General features: G+C 42.8%; 1 protein-coding gene across 1 annotated transcript in view; it reads left to right on the plus strand.

Moving 5' to 3' along the window:
- PTPRJ (protein tyrosine phosphatase receptor type J) overlaps positions 1-23,550 on the plus strand; it is a 149,915-nt gene that overhangs the window by 91,429 nt on the left and 34,936 nt on the right. The window contains exons 6-8 of the mRNA XM_077114795.1: positions 10,369-10,587; positions 12,294-12,560; positions 14,567-14,824. Of these exons, the coding sequence (XP_076970910.1) occupies positions 10,369-10,587; positions 12,294-12,560; positions 14,567-14,824 (744 nt within the window). The remainder of the gene's footprint in view (positions 1-10,368; positions 10,588-12,293; positions 12,561-14,566; positions 14,825-23,550) is intronic.

The following is a 23,550-nucleotide window of genomic DNA, read 5'->3' on the forward strand; positions in this document are numbered from 1 at the left end:
ATTATGCAACTTTAAGACAAGATAAACTTATGAAGCATGTAATAACATGGATGGACCTAGAGAATATTATGCTGAGTGAGTCCAGCCAAAAACTAAAGGACAAATACTGTATGGTCCCACTGATGTGAATGGACATTCGAGAATAAACTTGAAATATGTCATTGGTAACAGAGTCCAGCAGGAATTAGAAACAGGGTAAGATAATGGGTAATTGAAGCTGAAGGGATACAGACTGTGCAACAGGACTAGATACAAAAACTCAAAAATGGACAGCACAATAATACCTAATTGTAAAGTAATCATGTTAAAACACTGAATGAAGCTGCATCTGAGCTATAGGGTTTTTTTTTTTTTACTATTATTACTACTTTTATTTCTTTTCTCTATATTAACATTTTATATCTTTTTCTGTTGTGTTGCTAGTTCCTCTAAACCGATGCAAATGTACTAAGAAACGATGATCATGCATCTATGTGATGATGTTAAGAATTACTGAGTGCATATGTAGAATGGTATGATTTCTAAATGTTGTGTTAATTTCTTTTTTTTCTTTCCGTTAATAAAAAAAAAAAAAAAAAAGAATATCAGGAATTTGAGTATTTCCTTCTTTCTCCCCAGTCCCCAAAGGGGACTTTGCAGTGTTGACATTTTTTGTTCTCCTTCATGTGAAAGCATTCCTATATTTGTAAATTTAATCACCATCCTTGACCACTGTTGGTTTTGCTAGGTTCAACAGCATTTCTCTTTCTCAGAATATGTTTAGCTATTTGGAGTGCCTGCCCTTCCAAATTAATTCGGTAGTTGGATTTTGTATTTCTGCTAAGTAAGTTGTTGGGATTTTAATTGGCATTGCATTAAATCTATAAGCCAGTTAGAACTGACATTTTCACTATATTTAGTCTTCTAATCCATGAACACAGTACATCTTTCCATTTATTTAGGCCTTCTTTGATTTCTTTTAGTTAATTTCTTGTAGTTTTCTGTGTATAAGTCTTTTGTGGCCTTGGTTAAATTTATTCCTAAATATTTGATTCTTTTGGTTGCTATAATAAATAGAATTTTTTTCTTGATTTCCTCCTAAGACTTCTCATTACTAGTGTATAGAAACAGTACTGATTTTTGCATGTTCATCTTGTACCTTGCCACTTTGTTGTACTCATTTATTAGCTGTAAGAGGTTTGCTGTATTTGTTTTTGGATTTTCTATATATGGTACCATGTCATCTGCAAACAGTGAAAGTTTCAGTTCTTCCTTTACAATTTGGGTGCCTTTTCTTTCTTTCTTTTTTTTTTAAACTTCTTTTATTGTATAGTATAACATATATACAAAGCAAAGAAATAAAAAAGCAATAGTTTTCAAAGTACTCTTCAACAAGTGGTTACAGGACAGATCCCAGAGTTTGTCATGGGCTACCATACCATCCTCTCAGATTTTTCCTTCTAGCTGCCCCAGAGTATAGGAGGCTAGAGGGCTTAAATACTTTTTTATCATCACAATCGACTGTTTTTTCCTTCTTTTTTGTGAATAATAACGTATATACAAAAAAGCTATAAATTTCCAAGCACAGCAACATATTTAATTGTAGAACGTATTTCAGACTTTGACATGGGTTACAATTTTACAATTTTAGGTTTTTACTTCTAGATGCTCTAAAATACTGGACACTAAAAGAGATATCAGTTTAATGAATCAGCGTTCATATTCATTTATTAAATCCTGTCTTCTTTGTATAATTCCACCATCACCTTTGATCTTTCCATACCTCTCATTGGGATTGTTCGGGCTATGGCAATTCTAAATTTTTGATATTGGAAGCATCTGCCACTAAAATGGGGTAGGGAGATGGAACTACCAGATGTTCTGAAGAGGCTGGGCTAGGTTTCAGGACTTAGCTAGACCAGGGACCCGTCTGGATGTTGTAGGTTTCTGGAAAGTTACTCTAGTGCCTGGAACCCTTGTGGAATCTTATGTATTACCCTAGGTGTTCTTTAGGATTGGCTGGAATGGTCCTGGTAGGGGTTTTTCACCCCTGGATGTCATGTCCCATGTAGGGGGGAGGGCAGTGATTTCACTTGCAGAGTTGGGGCTTAAAGAGAGTGAGGCCATATCTGAGCAACAACAGAAGTCCTCCAGAAGTAACTCTTAGGCATGCCTATAGGTAGGCTAAGCTTCTCCGCTCCCTACATAAACTTCACAAGAATAAGCCTCATGATGGAGGGCTTGGCCCATTGATTTGGGTGTCCCTAAAGTTTGATACAGTATCAGGAGATTCCTGATGGCAAGGTTTAATAGTTCCATATTTTTTCTCTCCTCCCTCAGCGGACTTTACCAATACTTTATGATTACCGGATAATACACTCCAGGATGTTTCCAGGCATTACAATAATCTATACAGGATTAAAGGTCCTCTTTCTCATTCTGTGCTCCCTGTATTTCAGTTGTTCAAATGAGCTATACAGATAGGTTGAATTAGATTATGCACTGTAGAAAATTTCAGTCCAGAACAAATAAGCCTTTCTTCCATAGGTCTCAAAGAGTATGTGTGGTTCTAAAATATAGACACTGTCTTCCTTACCCCTATGTTCTGAATTACTTTAACCCCAATCTGTTCGGCTTCATTCTTATCTCTAAATATCGGATTATATGTATGAAACAGCCTCTCAAAATCCAGAAATAATAATTACTGCTCTGGACTTACTGTGTCTGCTCTAAAAGCTTACAATCTAGGCCCCTGTTTCCTTATATGCATTTTCTAAAAGTGACCATACCAATTCTCGTTCTTTTGTTTCTGTCTTATTTTGTCTCACCAAATGTCCCACGTGTTCATTCACATCATTGCATGCCTCACTACCTTGTTCCTTTTTGTAGTAGCACAACCTTCGTTCATAAATATACACCACCATTCACCAATCTACTCCATCAGTGTATCCTTCAGCCACCTGCATTCATCGGGCATCATGCAGAGGCCCAAAGTCTATAGTACATCAACATTCTCAATTTTAGATAATTTCATTGTTCCCAAGAGACAGAAAACCAATAAACACACCCTCACCAAATAGGAAATGGAAACCTCCTCTTAACTCTTGTCCCTCACCCCATTATTTACGTCTGCTGTTGTTGTGGGGTGCTGATGTTTCCTTTTGAACATAGCTCATAGCATGCAATAGTTTGTTTTCCCCCGTACACTGGACTTAAACCCTCTTTATACAGGAATCATATCTTTGAAGTAATTCTTACGAGAACCCATTCCTATTTCTATTGGAGTCAGTGGGACTTGTAGGTCTGTACAACCCCTTTCAATCTTGCTCACCTTCAATATGGTAATATTACTTCTAGACCCACTAGACAACCACCTTCACTCCTATCTATTCCCTTACATTGGAGTTCACCCTCATTAGCTAATGGTTCACCCATCTCTAGCTTCTATGTGTCTCTAAGTCCCCTGTATTCTATATTATAAGTCTCTGATTATACCTTTCTGCTGGCCATAAAAGTGGAATCATACAGTATCTATCCTTTTGTGTCTGGCTAATTTCGCTCAACATATGTCCTCAGGGCTCATCCATCTTGTCATGTGCTTCAGGACATCATTTTGTCTTGCTGATGCATAATATTCCATCTTATGTAAAATATCACAATTTGTTGTTCCACTCATCTGTTGGCGGGCATTTGGTTTGCTTCCATCTTTTGGCGATTGTGAATAATGCTGCTATGAATGTTGGTGTGCCAAGGTCTGTGTCATTGCTTTCAGCTCTTCTGGGTGTATACTGAGTAGTGCTATTGCTAGATCATAGGGCAACTTGATATGTAGCTTCCTAAGGAACTGTCAAAGAGTCTTCTATAGTGGCTGCACCAGTATACATTCCCACCAGCAGTACATAAGTGTCCCAGTTTCTCCACATCCTCTCTAACATTTATAGTTTCCTGTTTGTTTAATAGCAGCCATTCTTATAGGTGTGAGGTGGTGTCTCATTGTAGTCTTGATCTGCATTTCCCTTATAGCCAGTGAAAATGAGCATCTCTTCATGTGCTTTTGAACCATTTTTATTTGCTCTTCAGAAAAATACATATTCATATATTTAGCCCATTTTATAATTGGGTTGTTTGTTCTTTTGTTGTTGAGTTGTGTGATTTTTTCATATATACAGGAAATCAAACCTTTGGATTTGATTTGTGATTTCCAATCTAATATGTGATTTCCAAATATTTTCTCCCATTGAGTTGGCTGCCTCTTCACCTTTTTGACAAAGTCTTTTGAGGTGCAGAAGCATTTGATTTTGAGGAGTTCCTATTTATCTATTTTTTATTTTGTTGCTTGTGATTTGGGTGTAAAGTTTAGGAAGCTACCTCTTATAACTTGGTTTTGAAGAGGTTTCCCTATATTTTCTTCTAGAAGCTTTATGATGCTAGTTCGTGTATTTAGGTGTTTGATCCACTTGGAGTTAATTTTTGTGTCGGGTGTAAGATAGGGGTCCTCTTTCATTCTCTTGGCTATTGATATCCAGTTCTTCCATGCTCAATTATTGAAGACTATTTTGTCCCAGTTCAGAGGATTTGGGGGCCTCGTCAAAAATCAGTTGACCATAGATTTGGTGGTCTGTTTCTGCAATCGCAATTTGATTTCATTTGTCAATGCTTCTGTCTTTGTGCCAGCACCAGGCTGTTTTCACCACTGTGGCTTTATAATAGGTTTTAAAGTCAGGGAGTGTTAATCCGCCCACTTTGTTCTTCCTTTTTAGGATGCTTTTATCTATTCAGGGTCTCTTTCCCTTCCAGATGAATTTGGTAGTTAGCTTTTACAAATCTTCAAAGTAGGTTATTGGAATTTTGATTGGTACTGTGTTGAATCTGTAGATCAATTGACATCTTAACTATATTTAACCTTCCTATCCATGAGCAGGGAATGTCTTCGCACTTGTTTAGATCTCCTTTGATTTCTTTTAGCAATGTCATGTAGTTTTCTGTGTACAAGTCCTTTATGTTCCTAGTTAAGTTCATTCCTAAGTATTTGATTCTTTTAGTTGCTATTTTGAATGGAATTTTTTTCCTTAGCTGTCTCCTCATCTAGGTCATTGCTTGTGTATAGAAATGTTATTGATTTTTGCACAATATTTGTATCCCACCACCTTGTTGAATTTGTTTATTAGCTCAAGTAACTTTGCTGTAGATTTCTTAGGATCTTCCAAGTATTGTATCATATAATCTACAAATAATGAGAGTTTTACTTCTTCCTTTCCAATTTGGATGCCTTTTATTTCTTTGTCCTGCCTGACTGCTCTACCTAGAACTTCTAGCACAATGTTGAATAATAGTGGTGACAGTGGGCATCCTTGTTTTGTTCCTGATCTTAGAACACTTTCAGTCTCTCTCCATTGAGTACGATGCTGGCTGTCAGTTTTTCATATATACCTTTATCATATTGAGATAGTTACCTTTGATTCCTATCTTTTGGAATGTTTTTATCAGAAAAGGATGCTGAATTTTGTTGAATGCTTTTTCAGCATCAATTGAGATGATCATGTGATTTTTCACTTTTGATTTGTTAATGTGCTGTATTGCTTTAATTGATTTTCTTGTGTTGAACCATCCTTGCATTCCTGGTATAAACTCCACTTGATCAGGGTGTATAATTCTTTTAATGTGCTCTTGGATTCAATTTGCTAATATTTTATTGAGAGTTTTTGCATCTATGTTCATTAGGGAGATTGGTGTGTAGTTTTCCTTTCTTATAGCATCTTTACCTGGTTTTTGTATTAAAAGGATATTAGCTTCAAAAAATGAGTTAGGTAGAGTTCCTTTTTCCTCAATTTTTTGGAAAAGTTTGAGCAGGATTGGTGTTAGTTCTTTCTAGAATGTTGATAAAATTCCCTTGTGAAGCCATCTGGCCCTGGGCTTGTCTTTGTAGGAAGATTTTTGATAACTGATTGAATCTATTTGTGATTGGTTTATTGAGATCTTCTATCTCTTCCTGATCAGTGTAGTTTGTTTTTGGGTCTCCAGGAATTTGTCCATTTCATCTTAGTTGTTTAGTTTGTTGGTGTATAGTTGTTCATAGTATCCTCTTACGATTTTTTTTTTTGTTTCTTCAGGGTCTGTGGTAAGCAACCTTTCTATTTCTGATTTTGTTTATTTCCATCTGCTCTCTTTTTTTATTTGTCATTCTTGCTAGTGGTTCATCGATTTTATTGATTTTCTCAAAGAACCAACTTTTGGTTTTATTGATTCTTTCTATTGTTCTTTTATCTCTGCTTTAATCTTTGTTCTTTCTCTTCTCCTGTTTGCTTTGGAGTTAGTTTGCTGTTCTTTCTCAAGTTCCTCCCAGTTTGCTGTTAAGTCCTCAATTTTTGCTCGCTCTTGTTTTTTATTATAGGCATTTAAGGTAATAAATTTTCCTCTCAGCACAGCCTTTGCCTCATCCCATTAGTTCTGATAAGTTGTATTCTCATTTTCATTTATCTCCAGATAGCTGCTGACTTCTCTAGCAATTTCTTCTTTGACCCACTGGTTGTTTAACAGTGTGTTACTTTATCTTCATGTATTTGTGGATGTTCTCATTCTTTGGTGGTTCTTGAGACCCAGCTTTATTCCATTGTAATTAGAGAAAGTGCTTTGAATAATTTCAGTATTTTTAAATTTATGAAGACCTGTTTTGTGCCTCAGCATATGATCTATCCTGGAGAATGTTCCATGAGCACTAGAGAAGAATGTATAACCTTGTGCTTTGGGGAGCAATGACCTATATATGTCTATTAGGTCTAATTCATATATCAAGTTATTTAACATCTCTATTTCCTTGTTGATCTTCTGTCTTATTGTTCTATCTATAGAGGAGAGTGGTGTATTGAAGTCTACTATTACTGTTGAAACACCTATTGCTACCTTCAATTTTACCAGTGTTTGTCTCACATACTTTGGAACTCCTTGATTGGGAGCATAAACATTGATGATCATTATATCTTCTTGGTGAATTGACCCTTTAATTAGTATATAGTGTCCTTCTTTGTCTCTTTTGACATCTTTACATTTAAAGTCTATTTTGTCTGTTATTAGTATAGCCACTCCTGCTTTCTTTTGGTTACAACTTGTGTGTAAGATCTTTTTCCATCTTTTCACTTTCAATCTAATTGTATCCTTACATCTAAGATGAGTCTCTTGTAAGCAGCATATAGCTGGATTATGTTTCTTAATCCATTCTGCCAATCTCTATCTTTTAATTGGTGAGTTTAGTCCATTAACATTCAAAGTTATTACTGAAAAAGCATTTCTTGATTCCACCATCTTACATTTTTAATTTTATTTGTCAGATCTGTTTATTCTCTTCCCTCTTTCTCTTTGTATTATTTAAATTACCCTTAGTGGTACTCTTCAATTTTGTGCCCTCCTCCAAACCTCCCTCTCCTGTCTTTTTTTTTCTGCTGGCAGAACTCCTTTTAGTATTTCTAGTAGGGCCAGTCTGTTGTTGACAAATTCTTTCAGGACTTCTTTGTCTGTGAAAACTTTAATCTCTCTCTCAATTTTGAAGGACAGTTTGGCCGGGTACCGCATTCTTGGCTGGAAGTCTTTCTCTTTCAGGATCTTGAATGTATCATACCACTGCCTTCTTACCTCCAGGGTGCTAGTTGAGTAGTCTGAGCTTAATCTTATTTGATTTCCCTTGTATGTAGTAGATTGTTTTTCTCTTGTCGCTTTCAGGACTTTCTGCTTCTCTTCAACACTTGACAGACTGATTAGTATGTGTCTTGGGGAAGGTGGATTTATTCTGTTTGGAGTTCTTTGGGCTTCTTTGACTTGTATATTTATGTCCTTTACACGTGTTGGGAGTTTTCCCCCGTTATATCCTCAACTACTCTTCCTAGCCCTTTACTCCTCTCTTCTCCTTCTGGGACACCAATGATTCTTATATTTGTGCGCTTTGTTTTGTCTATCATTTCCCTGAGTTCCTATTCAGTTTTTTTTGTCTTTTTGCCATTTGCTGTTTTGAGTCTTTGAAATCAGTTATCCTGTCCTCTAGTTTACATATTCTTTCTTCTGTCTCTTCAAATCTGGTCTTGTGTTCCTCTACTATGTTTTTTATTTGGTCAACAGAGTCTTTAATTTCTGTGATTTCTGCTATTTTTCTGTTCTTTCAAAATTCCTCTTTGTGCTCTTCTAGTGTCTTCTTCATCTCCTTTATGCCATTTTCTATCCCACTTTTTTATTAAGTAGAGTTGTATGAACATCTCTGATTAGTTGTTCCAACGTCTGTGTGTCCTCTGGTGTTTTAATCTGGTCATCAGGCAGGGCTATATCTGTCTGCATTGTGATATACTTAGTGACCTTCTGCTATCTTCATGTCGTAAATATCTTGATTGATCTACTTTGGGAGTTGATTTATTTCAGTAGTCTAAGGCCTTGTGTTTGTGGGATGGTTGTACAGCAGGGAGCAGGGTACAGGGTGGGCACTCAGTGCAGTGATTTGTTTCAGGGCAGGTGTGAGCGCAGGTTGGAGTGTTACACTGATGCTGTGAACGTGGGCGCCCAGTGGTCAGGAGGATGCAGCTGTGTGGGTGCCCCGGCCTGGGGGCGTAATCCTGGTGTGCGCTGGTCTCAGGCACGGGGCCTGTTGTGCACACGCGCAGAGCTGGGGCAGGAGGTCAGCGTTACACCTTCGTGGATTGGGGGCAGATGTGACTGGCTTTCCAGTGTGTGGCTCAGCTGACTCCTAAAGCATCTGCCTTTATTCTTTTTTATTTTATTTTTTTCTGTTCACCTGCCTCTTCTCTGCCGGGATTAAAACTGCATTTGGTGCTTGGCTGATTCCCTTCCCTTCCTCCCGGCAGAGACTACTTGAAGATCTATTCTTTAAGGAATTATATTCTTCAGCTGAATCATTACTTTTACTCTCAGACATAACTTAATTTGGCCCACCCCTTTTCCAGTAAGATTCTGTGCTGGTTTGAAAGGATGTATGGACCCTAGAAAAGCCATGTTTTAATCCTAATCCCATTTTGTAAAGGCAGCCCTTTCTTCAATCCCTATTCAGTATTGAATGTTTGAAACTGTAATCAGGTCACCTCCCTGGAGGTGTGATTTAATCGAGAGTGGTTGTTAAGCTGGATTAGGTGACAACATGTCTCCACCCATTCGGGAGGGTCTTGATTAGTTTCTGAAGTCCTATAAAAGAGGAAACAATTTGGAGAATGAGAGATTCAGAGAGAGCAGAGCAGAATGACACAGCCACAAGAAGCAGAGTCCACCAGCCAGCGACCTTGGGGATGAAGAAGGAAAATGTCTCCCAGGGAGCTTCATGAAACAGGAAGCCAGGAGAAGAAGCTAGCAGATGACGCCGCGTTCACCATGTGCCCTTCCAGATGAGAGAAAAGCCCCAATTGTGGTCGCCATGTGCCTTCTCACTTGAGAGAGAAACCCTGAACTCGTCAGCCTTCTTGAACCAAGGTATCTTTCCCTGGATGCCTTAGATTGGACATTTCTATAGACTTGATTTAACTGGGACATTTTCTCAGCCTTAGAACTGTAAACTAGCTATTTATTAAATTCCCCCTGTTAAAAGCCGTTCCATTTCTGGTATATTGCATTCTGGCAGCTAGCAAACTAGAACAGATGGCTTTCCATAGCCTCCTTTTTTTTTTTTTTTTTTTTTTATCAGCCCTGCCTCTTTTCTGCTGTGGCAAAACTTCTTTTCCCAGGTTTCTCTGTGCTTGGAGCTTGTATTCAGCAGTCTGAATCTGCTAATTAATTCTGCCGTTGAGCCTTCCTTGGTCCTAGGAGAGAGGGCTTCTTTTACCCTTGGGAAACTGTCTCCAGGACGCCTGCCATGTCAGCGGGTGGGGCACCAGCCTCCACAGCTTGGGAGACCTGCAGTTCCATGTGGGATGTCGGCTGCTCCACCCAATTCCGGGTGGACTGGTGGACGATGTGTCTCCGGTCACTGAAGTCCCCCAGACGGTTGTTTCAGACAGCTCCTGCTGTTTGCAGCTGCCCTAGAGGAGTGGCTAAGTTCCACATCTCACTGCCGGCTTATCCCCTTGAAGGGGCCTTTGATGACTGACTTAGAATCATGTGGCGTTTCTTGGAGACACAAGCGTGGAGGTGGGATGGGAGACAGTGATTTCGCACAAGAAGGAAGAGTGATGTGAAATGCACGAGGTACCTGTGCTGCTACCTGGGATAAGCACACATGCAAAGCAAACTCTGCCAAAAATCAGGGCCTTTTTCAGGAGAATGTGTCCGTGGGGGAGGGAGGGCCAGGTGTTTATGGAGCTCAGCTGCGGGCGTTCTCTGCTGTTCCTCTTCCTGGGTGGGGTCTGAAGGAAGACGGCCGTGTGCTTCTGTTGCCGCTGATGTCTGTGCCTCTTGTCTCTGAAGCAGACGCTGACGGCGAGGAGGGGAGGCTGGCAGGAGGCAGCGCCGGTTTTCTGGGGGACACTGTCTTCCTCGGATGCTTAGGCTCGCCCTCCGGCCGGGAGCCCCGAGGCACGGGAGTCCTGCTTTCTGAATTGAAGTCGGATGCAACGTACAAGGCCACTGTTTACTCTCAAACATCAGACGGCACCGAGGGACAGCCTCAAGCCATAGAGTTTGGGAAAAGTATGTTGGATTTTTTACAAATGGCTTTATGCAGGATTTCCTAGCACAGGAGTTTTGCCTTCTGTGATTCTGATTCTGAGTTATTTCTTACTTAGCAAGTAATTTTATTGTCAAAGGGAATTTTCTAGAAGAAATTTTGAAATGAGCAGATTTAGTTAAGTTTCTCTCTAACTTCTTGGCTAAGGAACTTCTTTCGTTAAGCTCATGAAAACCTATGGAAGAATCAGTGTGTGGTCAGAGGGCGCTAACTTGAGCTTTGCTTTCACACCTCTGCGTCTAAAAGGGCCATAATAGCCACTCACCCAAGCTGGTATAAAATATTTCTCTTATAGACAAAATGTAGGTTTCGTTAATGTTGGTTACATATTTCTCCGAGATAAGAAAAGGGGAGTTTCCCTTTGCAGCCTGACTTTGGAATTCCTGGTCTCTGTGTTAACACGCACTGGCGTGCAGGTCACAGCCCTGTCACTAACCTGCCAGCACCCGACTCTGGAGAGTGGCCGTGTTGGGAGGCTGCTTTGATGGGCACCAGGTGGGCATGGAGAACTGTGTGCTGCCCGCCCCGGGGCGGTTTCACAGAGGTGGGAGTGGTGACGGCGTGCCTGGGGGAGGACTCCATCAGGCTCTGCGGGTCCAGCAGTGGATGTCACGGCAGCAGACCCTCAGGGGCTTGTTTGCAAGCAACAAAAGCTGACTCTGCTTATCGGAACCAAAATGTGTATCTGAGAGTCTGTACTAGGCCCTTGGAACTGAGGGGTGGGTGGTGCTGGGGGCTCGCAGGCATCTGGGGAGCTGGGGGGCCAGGCCATCCACAGCAGGGCAGGTGCCCAGGAGGGATGTGTGGGTGTGCTGTCCTGGGGTCCCTCCTCTTGAGGAGGTTTGCATGGCAGTGGCGTGGCCATGGGGGCCCTGCTCTCGTGCCCGGTGAGCTCGGCCTGGGCTGGCCAGTGCCCTGCAAAGGGCATGTACAGGGCCTACCGGCCGCACAGCTCTGCAGGGCTGGCACTTTTCGAGTGACCAGCTGGAGGGACCCACAGAATGTGTCGCTGCCCTAAGGACACAGCTGTGGGTGTGGAGGGCCCAGTCCCGAGACCGAGGGTCACAGCGAGGGAGGCGGCCATGGTGGCCAGCGAGGGCCGGGGCAGGAAAACGCGGGGCCAGGCTGGAGCAGGGCCCGGGGCAGGGGTGGTGTGGGGAGGAGGGCGGTGCTGTGCCCTGCTGCAGCTGTCCCTCTGCTGCCCGCTGCACTGTCCAGGATCCAGGGACAGAGGCCGGTGTGGCATGTGGGGCAGGCACGTGAACGGCGCTGGCCTTCTCATGTCGTGTCCTCTCAGGGTCACAGCCGCTGCCCAGGATTGCGGGTGAGGAATGAGCGCAGGTGTGCCCTGCAGCCCAGTGGCTGCTCAGTCAGTGCCATGGTGGGGCCCGTGGCCTCACGTGGTCATCCTTGAGCGCACGTGAGCCCAAGGACTTTCCTGGCCGCCCCAGCACCTCCCTTTGAGGCCGAGGCATGCATGGAGCCTGTGGTTGCTCGGCGAAGGCCCCGTTTTGTCTCTAAGTATCAGCTCGCAGACTAAGACAGTGCTTTGTGCTCGTGCTGGCCAGGGTGTCCCCCGGCCCACGTGCACCTCTGGTTGCAGGTGTGGGGTGGGGCTCAGGGCCAGGCCCGGGCCTCTGGCCGCTGGTCACGCCTCCCTGTCTTGCAGACTCTGCCCGGGTGGTCGGCATCCGCGTGCTGAGCCTCAGTGCCACGAGCATGAACCTGACCTGGGAGGCCGGCGAGAGCACGTCCCCCGCCATCTACACCTACGGAATCCAGGTTGCTGGGGAGACCGACTCCTTCAACCTCACTGTCAACGGGAGCCAGGCGGTCATTGTGGGCCTCAGCCCGAGTGCCCTGTACACAGTCACCGTGTGGCCGTTCCAGGACAACGGGTCCGAGGGCGTGCCGTGCTCTCTCCAGGTCTACACCCGTGAGTGCCGCCTGCCGCTGGGGGCACCCAGACCCCAGTGCACATGAGCTCTGCCCTCTGGCCTCAGGGGAAGCGCGGGTCGCGGGGCTATGGGGTCTGCCCTGTCAGCCCTGGGGGCCGACGCCACCGGCGTCATGTCACGGACTGTCCACACTGTCTCAGGGCTCACAACATCCCCGATTTTTGCGGGTGAGAAGCGAGCTTGAGCCTGTGTAGACAGGCTCCCACCTCTGAGCGGCAGAGCTGAGGGTGGACGCTCATGTCCCTCGATGCCCCTCTGCTCCTGCAGCCGCCCCAGTGTCATCGTGGCCGGACGGGCCCCGGGAACTATGTGATCATGTCCCCGTTCTGTGGACGCTGCCCGTGGGAGGAGACCGCGGCACAGCTGAGGCTTATCTTTCTTAGATGTCCCTTAAAAAGAAGTGATAGGCAGCAAATAAAAAGTTCTCTGTTCCAAGGGCAGTCTAGTGGCTTGAAGTAAAATAATGCTGGCGTGACGGCGGTAGAGCCCGGAGCTTTGCATGTGTCAGGGCCCTTTCCAGGTGAGGCGGTGACGGCCAGCGTGGTGGGACGAGATGGCCCAGGCTGCAGAGCCTGGAGCCCACGGGGTCCTCCCACCTCCAGGCCGTCCCTCGCATCCGGAAAGCAGCTGCAGCCCAGTGTCTTCTGTGCTGGCTCTTTGGGGAAAATGGCACCTGCCTCCCCGTCTCCCCCTCACCGTTTTTACTCTTATTCTGTTCGGATTTGGCTCATGTGAAGTCACAGCCCCCTGCAGTGCTGTGGTAGACGGGAGGGGTTATTTCTCCTTCGCATGAAGGAGGCCAGTGCGGGGCAGGGTGGTGGTGGGAGAGGAGAGCGCTGGCCGGGCCTCAGTTGTGGGCAGAAGTCATGAGCCCGTCTCAGCCCGAAGGGAGTCAGTGCTGGGCACTGAGGGCTCCCAGGACCCGGGATGCACCAGGGGCCCCGAGACGGCTCCTGACTGCAGCCTTGCAGGGCCCCGGCGGCCCACCTTGTCTCCCGGGAGGAGTCGGGCTGCCTCTGCCATAGCTGCGCTCTCACAGGCCACAAGGAGCTGCCGTCCTGGGCTCTGGAGCCCCGTGGTGCCAAGCAGGTGTTTGAGATTGGGGCCAGCAGACGCCCCTGCCGTGCCCCAGCTCTGCACAGCGCCGAGCCAGGGCTGCATCCAGAAATGCGGCTGCCTAAAAGGCTCTGCCGCCTCTGCACGCGTGCTGGCCGCCGCCGCGGGCTCTCTGCCTCACGTCCTTGATGTGTGATCCTGAGTCACGCTCAGAATCCTAGCCTCAGGGACATCTGAGAAGTGCCATCCTTAGCTCTGCGGCCTTCTCAGAGAGGGAGGCCCCTGAGGAGGTGGGTCAGATGGCGTTCAGTATTCTATGCGCTGTGCAAAGTGCCACGAAGACTCCCAGGGCCCAGGATGTAGTCACCCCTTCTCACCCCAGAGGGCAGCTTGAGCGCCAGCCCTCGCATCTGCCTTCCAGCCATGGAAGAGGAAGGGCAGAAGGAGTGTGTTTGCCCTGTAAAGACTCCTCCTGGAAGTCCTACACGATTTCTGCTCACATTCTCTTGTCTGGGATGTAGTTGCCGGGGAGCCTGGGAAGTTTAGCCCTTGTTCCCAAGAGTTACTGCCCCTGAAATTCTGGGGGTCTGTAACTAAGGAAAAAGGGGAGAATAAATTTGGGGGTGTCGATGGCATCCTCTGCTGTCCCTCCTCAAACGGTGACTCTGGGAGATGGAGTAATATTCCAGTAAGGTCAAGCAGCCTGGGGGGGGGGCGGGCAAGGTCCTCCTCCTGGGTTGCAGCCGCCCCGGGCCCACATCCTTCCCCAGGGCACCAGGTACAGTGAGGTGCAGTCCTGGAGGGCTCCCTGCTGTAGGTGTCAGGACAGAGTAAGGGAGGGGATGCACCAGTTTGCACTCAGTCTCACTGTGAATGTTTTGGAGCTGTGGACTCCTGACTCCTAGCCTGCACTTATTCTCGTCCACAGCCCCTGACCCCGTGTCCGGTTTCCATGTGGTGAGTGTCAGCACCAGGGAAATTGGACTCGCGTGGAATAGCAGCGACGCTCAGTCCTTCAGGATACTCACCTCGCTGGAGGAGGGTGGCACGTTGCGGGTGGACGTGACCAGCAGCTGTGCCGCTGTCATCAGAGACTTACGTCCTGGGACCAAGTACCGTTTTGAAATATTTCCACAAGGGCCGAACGGGACCGAGGGGCCACCACAAACAGTCGACGGGGAGACGGGTAAGTGAATAGGCTGCCTGCCAGCGAGACAGCCACATTCCTAAAGGAAGTCAGTATAATTGCATAAGGATCAGGCTTTCCAGTTATCGTTTTCCTTTTAACTAAATTAAAAAAAAACTTCAATAAAATTTCTTAATGATGGTAATGCACGTTCGTTATGTCAGATGCAGACAAGCAAAAAGGAAAAAGATCACACGTAAACCTCCAAAAAGAGATAATCACTGATAACTTCTCATGTACAGTGCTTTCAATTTTAAGACATGTACTTGTATATTTTTCTCTTTTACAAAAACTGAGGTCATCCCGTGCTTGAAGTTTTGTAGTCATTTTACACTTACTAGGTTTCCACGAATATTCTTCCCTGTCAATATAAATATTCCTACAGCGTCATTTTAATACCTGCCTGGAATTCCATTGTCTAAATCAAGGACGGGCAAATAATGGCCAAATCTGGTCCACTGCCTGTTTTCATTTTTTCTTGGGTGCAGGGTCCGGGAATCAAGCCTGGGTCTCCCGCACGGAAGGCAGGCATTCGACCACTGAGCCTCCGTGCACCCGTCTCCTGCTTTTATAAATAAAGCTTCGTTGTGACGCAGCTGTGCACCCTTCTTAATGAGCTGTCTAAGGGTGCTTTTGTGCTGGAGCTGAGTAGCTGCAGTAAAGACGGATGGTCTGCGAAGCCTGAGACGTTGGCTCTCTGGCCCTTAGCAGAAAGAGTGTGCTGACTCCCGGTCCAGAGATCCCGGAGGAGTCCCCACACCTTGCAGGGGGCCTCGAGGAGCTTCTGTCTCTTTTTTTACTTTGTATGCTGTGTGGTGCCGTCACACATTCTGTTTCCACGTGACTATCCCGTTATTGCAGCAACATTTGTTGACTTTTTTTGGGAGGGGGCAGGGGGAGTGCATGACTGAGAATCGAACCCGGGTCTCCCGCATGCAGGTGAGAATTTGACCACGGGACCACCTGTGCACCCCTATTGTTCTTATATTAGTAAAACGTCATTTGTCTTTTTTAAAAATTAATTTTTAAATTTTTTTAAAAATATGACAACAAACACACATTCTTAACGTGATCATTCCATTCTACATATATAATTAGTAATTCACATTATCATCACATAGTTGCATATTCATCATCATGATCATTTCTTAGAACATTTGCATCCATTCAAAAAGAAGAAATAAAAAGAAAACAGAAAAAAAATTCATACATAATATATACCTTACCCTTCTCTTTCATTGATCACTAGCATTTCAATCTACTAAATTTATTTTAACATTTGTTCCCCCTATTATTTATTTATTTTTAATTCATATGTTTTACTCATCTGTTGACAAGGTAGATAAAAGGAGCATCATACACAAGGTTTTCACAATCACAGAGGCACATTGTGAAAGCTATATCATTATATAATCATCTTTAAGAAACATGGCTACTGGAACACAGCTCTCCATTTTCAGGCAGTTCCCTCCAGCCTCTCTACTACATCTTGACTAACAAGGTGATATCTGTTTAATGTGTAAGAATAACCTCCAGGACAACCTCTCAACTCTGTTTGGAATCTCTCAGCCATTGACGCTTTCTTTTGTCTCATTTTGCTCTTCCCCTTTTTGGTCAAGAAGGTTTTCTCAATCCCTTGATGCTGAGTCCCAGCTCATTCTAGGATTTCTGTCTTACATTGCCAGGAAGGTCCACACCTCTGGGAGTCATGTCCCATGTAGACAGGGGAAGGGCAGTGAGTTTGCTTGTTGTGTTGGCTGGAGAGAGAGGCCACATCTGAGCAACAAAAGAGGCTCTCTCGGGGGTGACTCTTAGGCCTAATTTTAAATAGGCTTAACTTGTCCTTTGTGGGTTGTTTCTTATGAACAGACCCCAAAATTGGGGGCTTAGCCTATTGCTTTGGTTGTCCCCACTGTTTGTGAGAATATCAAGAATTCTCCACTTGGGGAAGTTGAATTTTCCCCCTTTCTTACAATTCCCCAAGGGGACTTTGCAAATACTTTTTTACTCACTGTTCAAATCACTCTTGGATTTATTGGGGCATCACTCTGGACAAACCTACAAAATCTCATGTCCTACCCAAGGTTCCATGTACTTATGGTCTTCAATTAAGCTGTCCATGTAAGTTATACTAGGAACTGCACTAGTCAAAATATAAATTTTGTACCAAATAAACATTTTTTGCTTTAGTCTCACACATAAGTTAAAATTTTAAAATATTAATTACCATCTATTTTCAACACCCTGCAGTAGTGACATTCCTTTGTTCTTCCTCACGCTAAAATGTTTTTAAATTTGTACATTTAGTCACTATCATTATATACTCTAGGCATTCCTAGATTATACCAGCTTAATCTTTATTTTATCTTTCTTTCTGATTTCATTTGTGCCCCAGCCCTCCTCCCTCTATCATTCTCACATGCAGCTTCATTCAGTGTTCTAACATTATTGTACTACAGTTAGATAGTATTGTGCTATCCATTTCTGAATTTTTACAATCAGTCCTGTTATACAATCTTTATCCCTTCGGCTCCAATTACCTAATATCTTACCCTATTTCTATCTCCTGATGGTCTCTGTTACCAACTGAAATTCTCCAAGTTTATTCACTAATGTCAGTTCCCATCAGTGAGACCATGCAGTATTTGTCCTTTTGATTCTGGCTAATCTCACTCAACGTAATGTCCTCAAGGTCCATCCATGTTGTTACATAATTCATAGCTTTATTCTGTCTTGCAGCTGCATAATATTCCATCGTATGTATATACCACAGTTTGTTTAGCCACTTGTCTGTTGATGGACATTTTGGCTGTTGCCATCTCTTGGTCATTGTAAAGAATGCTGCTATAAACATTGGTGTGCAAATGTCTGTTTGTGTCCTTGCCCTCATGTCCTCTGAGTAGATACCTAGCAATGGTATTGCTGGGTATACTTAGCTTCTATACTTAGAAGTTATACTTAGCTTCCTGAGGACCCGCCAAACTGCCTTCCACAGTGGTTGTACCATTTGACATTCCCACCAACAGTGGATAAGTGTGCCTCTTTCTCCACATCCTCTCCAGCACTTGTCGTTTTCTGTTTTATTGATAAATGACCATTCTAGTGGGTGTGAGATGATATCTCAATGTGGTTTTGATTTGCATTTCCCTAATAGCCAGGGAAGTTGAGCATCTTTTCATGTGCCTTTTGGCCATTTGGATTTCCTCTTCTGAGAAGTGTCTGTTCAGGTCTTTTGCCCATTTTGTAATTTGTTTGTCTTTTTGTTGTTGAGTTGAACAGTTTCTTTATACATTCTGGATACTAGAACTTTATCTGATATATTGTTTCCAAATATTGTCTCCCATTGTGTAGGCTGTCTTTTTACTTTCTTGACAAACTTCTTTGATGCACAAAAGTGTTTAATTTTGAGGAGTTTCCATTTCTTTCTTTCTTCAGTGCTTCTGCTCTGGGTTGTAAGGTGTAGGAAACTGCCTCCTATTATAAGATTTGTAAGATATTTCCTTACATTTTCTTCTAACAGTTTTATGGTCTTAGATCTAATATTTAGGTCTTTGATCCATTTTGAGTTAATTTTTGTATGGGGTGTGAATTATGGATCCTCTTTCATTCTTTTGCATATGGATATCCAGTTCTCTAGGCACCATTTATTGAAGAGACTGTTCTGTCCCAGGTGAGTTGGTTTGACTGCCTTATCAGAGATCAAATGTCCATAGATGAGAGGGTCTATATCTGAACACTCTATTCGATTCCATTGGTCGATATATCTATCTTTATGCCAGTACCATGCTGTTTTGACCACTTGTAGCTTCAATAATATGCCTTAAAGTCAGATAGCATGAGACCTCCAACTTCATTTTTTTTTCTCAGGATACTTTTAGCAATTCGGGGCATCCTGCCCTTCCAGATAAATTTGGTTATTGGTTTTTCTATTTATGAAAAGTAAGTTTTTGGGATTTTAATTGGTATTGCATTGAATCTGTAAATCAATTTAGGTAGAATTGACATCTTAACTATATTTAGTCTTCCAATCCATGAACACGGTATGCCCTTCCATTTATGTAGGTCTTCTGTGATTTCTTTTAAGAATTTCTTGACGTTTTCTTTGTATAGGTCTTTCGTCTCTTTAGTTAAATTTATTCCTAAATATTTTATTCTTTTGGTTTCAATTGTAAGTGGAATTTTTTTCTTGATTTCCCCCTCGGATTGTTCATTACTAGTGTATAGAAACACTGCAGATTTTTGAGTGTTGATCTTATATCCTGCCACTTTGCTGTACTGATTTATTAGCTCTAGTAGTTTTGCTGTGGATTTTGGTGTTTTTGACACATAGTATCATATTATCTGCAAACAGTTAGAGTTTTACTTCCTCCTTTCCAATTTCAATGCCTTGTATTTCTTTTTCTTGTCTAATTGCTCTAGCTAGAACTTCCAACACAATGTTGAATAACAATGGGTGATAGTGGACATCCTTAGGGGGAAAGTTTTCAGTTTTTCCCCATTGAGGATGATGTTAACTGTGGGTTTTTCATATATTCCCTTTACCATGTTGAAGAAGTTCCCTTCTATTCCTATCCTTTGAAGTGTTTTCAACAGGAAAGGATGTTGAATTTTGTCAGATGCCTTTTCTGCATCAATTGAGATGATCATGTGGTTTTTCTACTTTGATTTCTTGATATGGTGTATTACATTAATTGATTTTCTTATGTTGAACCATCCTTGCATACCTGGGATGAATCTTACTTGGTCTTGGTATATAATTCTTTTAATGTACTGCTGGATTTGATTTGCTAGAATTTCGTTGAGGATTTTTGCATGTATATTCATTAGGGAGATTGGTCTGTAGTTTTTTTGTTTTTAATATCTTTGTCTGGCTTTGGTATGAGGGTGATGTTGGCTTCGTAGAATGAGTTAGGTAGCTTTCCTCTCCTCTTCATTTCTTTTGAAGAGTTTGAGCAGGATTGGTACTAATTCTTTCTGGAATGTTTGGTAGAATTCACATGTGAAGCCATCTGGTCCTGGATTTTACTTTTAGGGGAGCTTCTTAATGACTGATTCAGTTTCTTTACTTGTGATTGGTTTGTTGAGGTTGTCTATTTCTTCTCAAGTCAATGTTGGTTGTTCATGCCTTTCTAGGAAGTTGTCCATTTATCTACATTGTCGAGTTTATTAGCATAAAGTTGTTCATAATATCACTCATTAATTCCTTTATTTCTGTGGGGTCAGTGGTTATGTCTCCTCTTCCATTTCTGATTTTATTTATTTGCATCTTCTCTCTTCTTCTTTTTGTGTCCATCAATCTTGTGATTTTCTCATAGAACCAACTTCTGGTTTTGTTGATTTTCTCAATTGTTTTCATGTTCTCAATTTCATTTATTTCTGCTCTAATCTTCATTATTTCTTTCCTTTTGCTTGCTTTGGGATTAGTTTGCTGTTCTTTCTCTAGTTCTTCCAAGTGGAAAGTTAATTCCTTGATTTTTGCTTCTTTTTTGATATAGGCATTTAGGGCAATAAATTTCCCTCTTAGCACTACCTTTGCTGCATCCCATAAATTTTGATATGTTGTGTTTGCATTTCATTTGCCTCGAGATATTTACTGATTTCTCTTGTAATTTCTTCCTTGACCCACTGGTTGTTTAAGAGGGTGTTGTTGAGCCTCCATATATTTGTGAATTTTCTGGCCCTCTGCGTGTTATTGATTTCCAGCTTCATTCCTTTATGATCTGAGAAAGTGTTTTGTATGATTTCAATCTTTTTAAATTTATTGAGACTTGCTTTGTGACCCAGCATATGGTCTATCCTTGAGAATGATCCATGAACACTTGAAAAAAAGGTGTATTCTGCTGTTGTGTGGTGTAATGTTCTATAAATGTCTGTTAAGTCTAGCTCATTTATTGTATTATTCAAATTCCCTGTTTCTTTATTGATCCTCTGTCTAGGTGTCCATTGATGAGAGTGGGGACCTGAAGTCTCCAACTATTATGGTAGATGTGTCTATTTCTCTTCTCAGTATTTTCCTCATGTGTTTTGGAGCTGTCTGGCTCGGTGCATAAATATTTATGGCTGTTATGTCTTCTTGTTGAATTGTTCCTTTTATTAATACATAGTGTCCTTCTTTGTCTCTTTTAACTTTTCACATTTGAGGTCTAATTTGTTGATATTAGTATAGCTACTCCTGCTCTTTTCTGATTGTTGTTTGCATGAAATATCTTTTCCCAACATGTCACTTTCAACCTGTGTTTATCCGTGGGTCTAAGATGTGTTTCCTGTAGACAGCATATAGATGGGTCCTGTTTTTTAATCCATTCTGCCAGTCTATGTCTGTAATTCAAGTCTTTCATAAGAGTTGAGAAATTTTCAGTGATAATTTCCTCCATTAGTTTTTCTCCTCCCTTTCCCTTCTCTTCTCCTTCTTGGACACCCACAACATGTATATTTGTGCACTTTATGTTGTCATTCAATTCCCTGAGTCCCTGCTCATATTTTCTATTCTTTTCCCTATATTTTGTTTTGCTTGTCAGATTTCAGATGTTCTGTCCTCCAGTTCACTAATCCTATCTTCTGCCTCTTGAAATCTACCATTGTAGGTTTCCATTGTTTTTTTTCATCTCTTCTACTGTGCCTTTCTTTCCCATAAGTTCTGTGATTTGTTTTTTCAGACTTTCAATTTCTTCTTTTTGTTCATTCCTTGCCTTCTTTTTATCCTCCCTCAATTCATTGATTTGATTTTTGATGAAGTTTTCCATGTCTGTTGGAACCTTCTGAATTAATTATTTCAACTCCTGTATCTCATTTGAATTGTTGGTTTGTTCCTTTGACTGGGCCATATCTTCAATTTTCCTAGTGTGAGTCATTATTTTTTGCTGGCGGCTATGCATTTAATTACCTTAATTAGTTTATTCTGAAGATTGTTTTCACTTCTTTTACCTAGGATTTTCTTGCTGAATGACTTTGTTGTCTATCTGTTCTTTGACATTCAGTTCAGCTTATTCTGAACCTCTAGCTTAGGTTTTGTTTAACAGAGCAGAATTTTTAAGTTCTTGTTTTCTTGCTTCTTGCCCTGCCTGTATGGTGCCTTCCCCCCAGCCCCCCACCTCAGGAGGGTGTACTTAGGTATTATAGACCCCAGCCAGATTTTCCCAGACCAAACTGGACTCCTATCAGGTGGAAAGAGTCACCTGCATCGGTTTTCCCTGAGGGTGAGACCCAACAAATTGAAAGACTTTCCTATGAAGTCTCTGGGCTCTGTTTTTCTTATCCTGCCCAGTATGAGGCACTTGTCTGCCTGCAGGTCTCACCAGCATAAGGTGATGCGGTACCTTTAACTTTGGCTGGGGGCGTGGTGGAGACAGAGGAGAGGTTGTAGGCTGGTTTTAATGGCTTCAAATTACCAAGCCCTGGTGTCTGAATTCCTTGAGGGAGGGATTCCACCTGAGTTGGGCCCCACCCCCCTCCTGGGGAAGACACAGGCTCCAGACAAGCCCTCAAACGAACTTGTTTCTGCCTATGCCTGGGGCAGTTGCAACCTGAGAAGCCCTGCCACTGTATCCAAAGGCAGTCAAGCCTTTGTAGAAACACAGTCACAAAAAGAAAGAGAAAATCCTTCTCAGAGCAGGACCCCGTTCCTCAGGTTTGCCAATCAAGAGCGTAAGTTGGTATGTTGCTTTATGTACCTTCAGATCCTATGTGCCCCTTCCTTTCCTTCAGGGCTCAGATCCTTTCAAGTATTACATGCTGTTCGATCCAAAAAACCTCTTGTTTCTTTTTTCTTTTTACTTTTTCTGTCAGCCCTGCCCCCTCAGCACCGGGGCAAAAATGAGCAACTCGAGGTTCACCTGAGCTGGGGGCCTAGTTTTAGTAGTCAGAATTTGTTAATTAATTCCACAATTGGCTTTTGGTTGAGCTCAGCCCCTGCTGCTGGTAAAATCCCTTTCCTTTCCCCTCTGGGAAGCAGCCTGTGAGGGAGGGGCCCCGGCTGCTAGGGCTTGGGGAACTCATGGTTCTGGGGGTGGGGGCTCGCAGCTAGTCTCACTGGTCCAGACTGGGGTATGCTGTGTGTCCGGTCACTGATGGGCCCCAGCAGTTTCTCTGTCCTGTTCCTGGCTATTTAGTTGCTGCTCTGGAGGATGAACTAAATCCCACAGCTCGCTAAGCCGCCCTCTTGGACCTCTCCCTCATGCGCCTTTTTTACTGTCATTCTCTCGTGAGTGTGCAGTGGGGACGTCCTGAGGCTGTGTGACGTGGGCCCACATCCCTGATGGCTAATGAAATGTGTGCTTGGGTATTTAACAATGTCTCACTCTCTATCTCTAACTCAATAGATACTAATAAATAGAATCTACAAAACAGAAGTTCCTGAGGACCTTAGTTATTTTTAAGAAGGTAAAGGATCTTGAGATCAAAAAGCTAAGAACTGCTGGATTAGCTGTAAATTATTTAGCTAGCGTTGTTGGACAGGCAGTTTATTTCTGCTCTGTTGTGACATTGCAGGGAACTCCTTTTGCTAGTTTTATAAAGCTAATTGACATTGGTAAAATTCTTTTATGAAAAAGTTTAAATAAATCATTGCATTATTCCTCAGATCATAAACTTTTGGGAATTTCTAGGGAGCTAATCCTAAATATTGTTATTTTTAAAATTGAAATAACTTCTTTTGGGAAAGCTTGGGAAGCATACAGTGTTCTTTGACCTTTTGATTGCAAGAGGATTGAAATCCGAGCGCGAGAGTG

This window comes from Tamandua tetradactyla, chromosome 8 (assembly GCF_023851605.1).
Source record: "Tamandua tetradactyla isolate mTamTet1 chromosome 8, mTamTet1.pri, whole genome shotgun sequence".
NCBI lineage: Eukaryota > Metazoa > Chordata > Mammalia > Pilosa > Myrmecophagidae > Tamandua > Tamandua tetradactyla.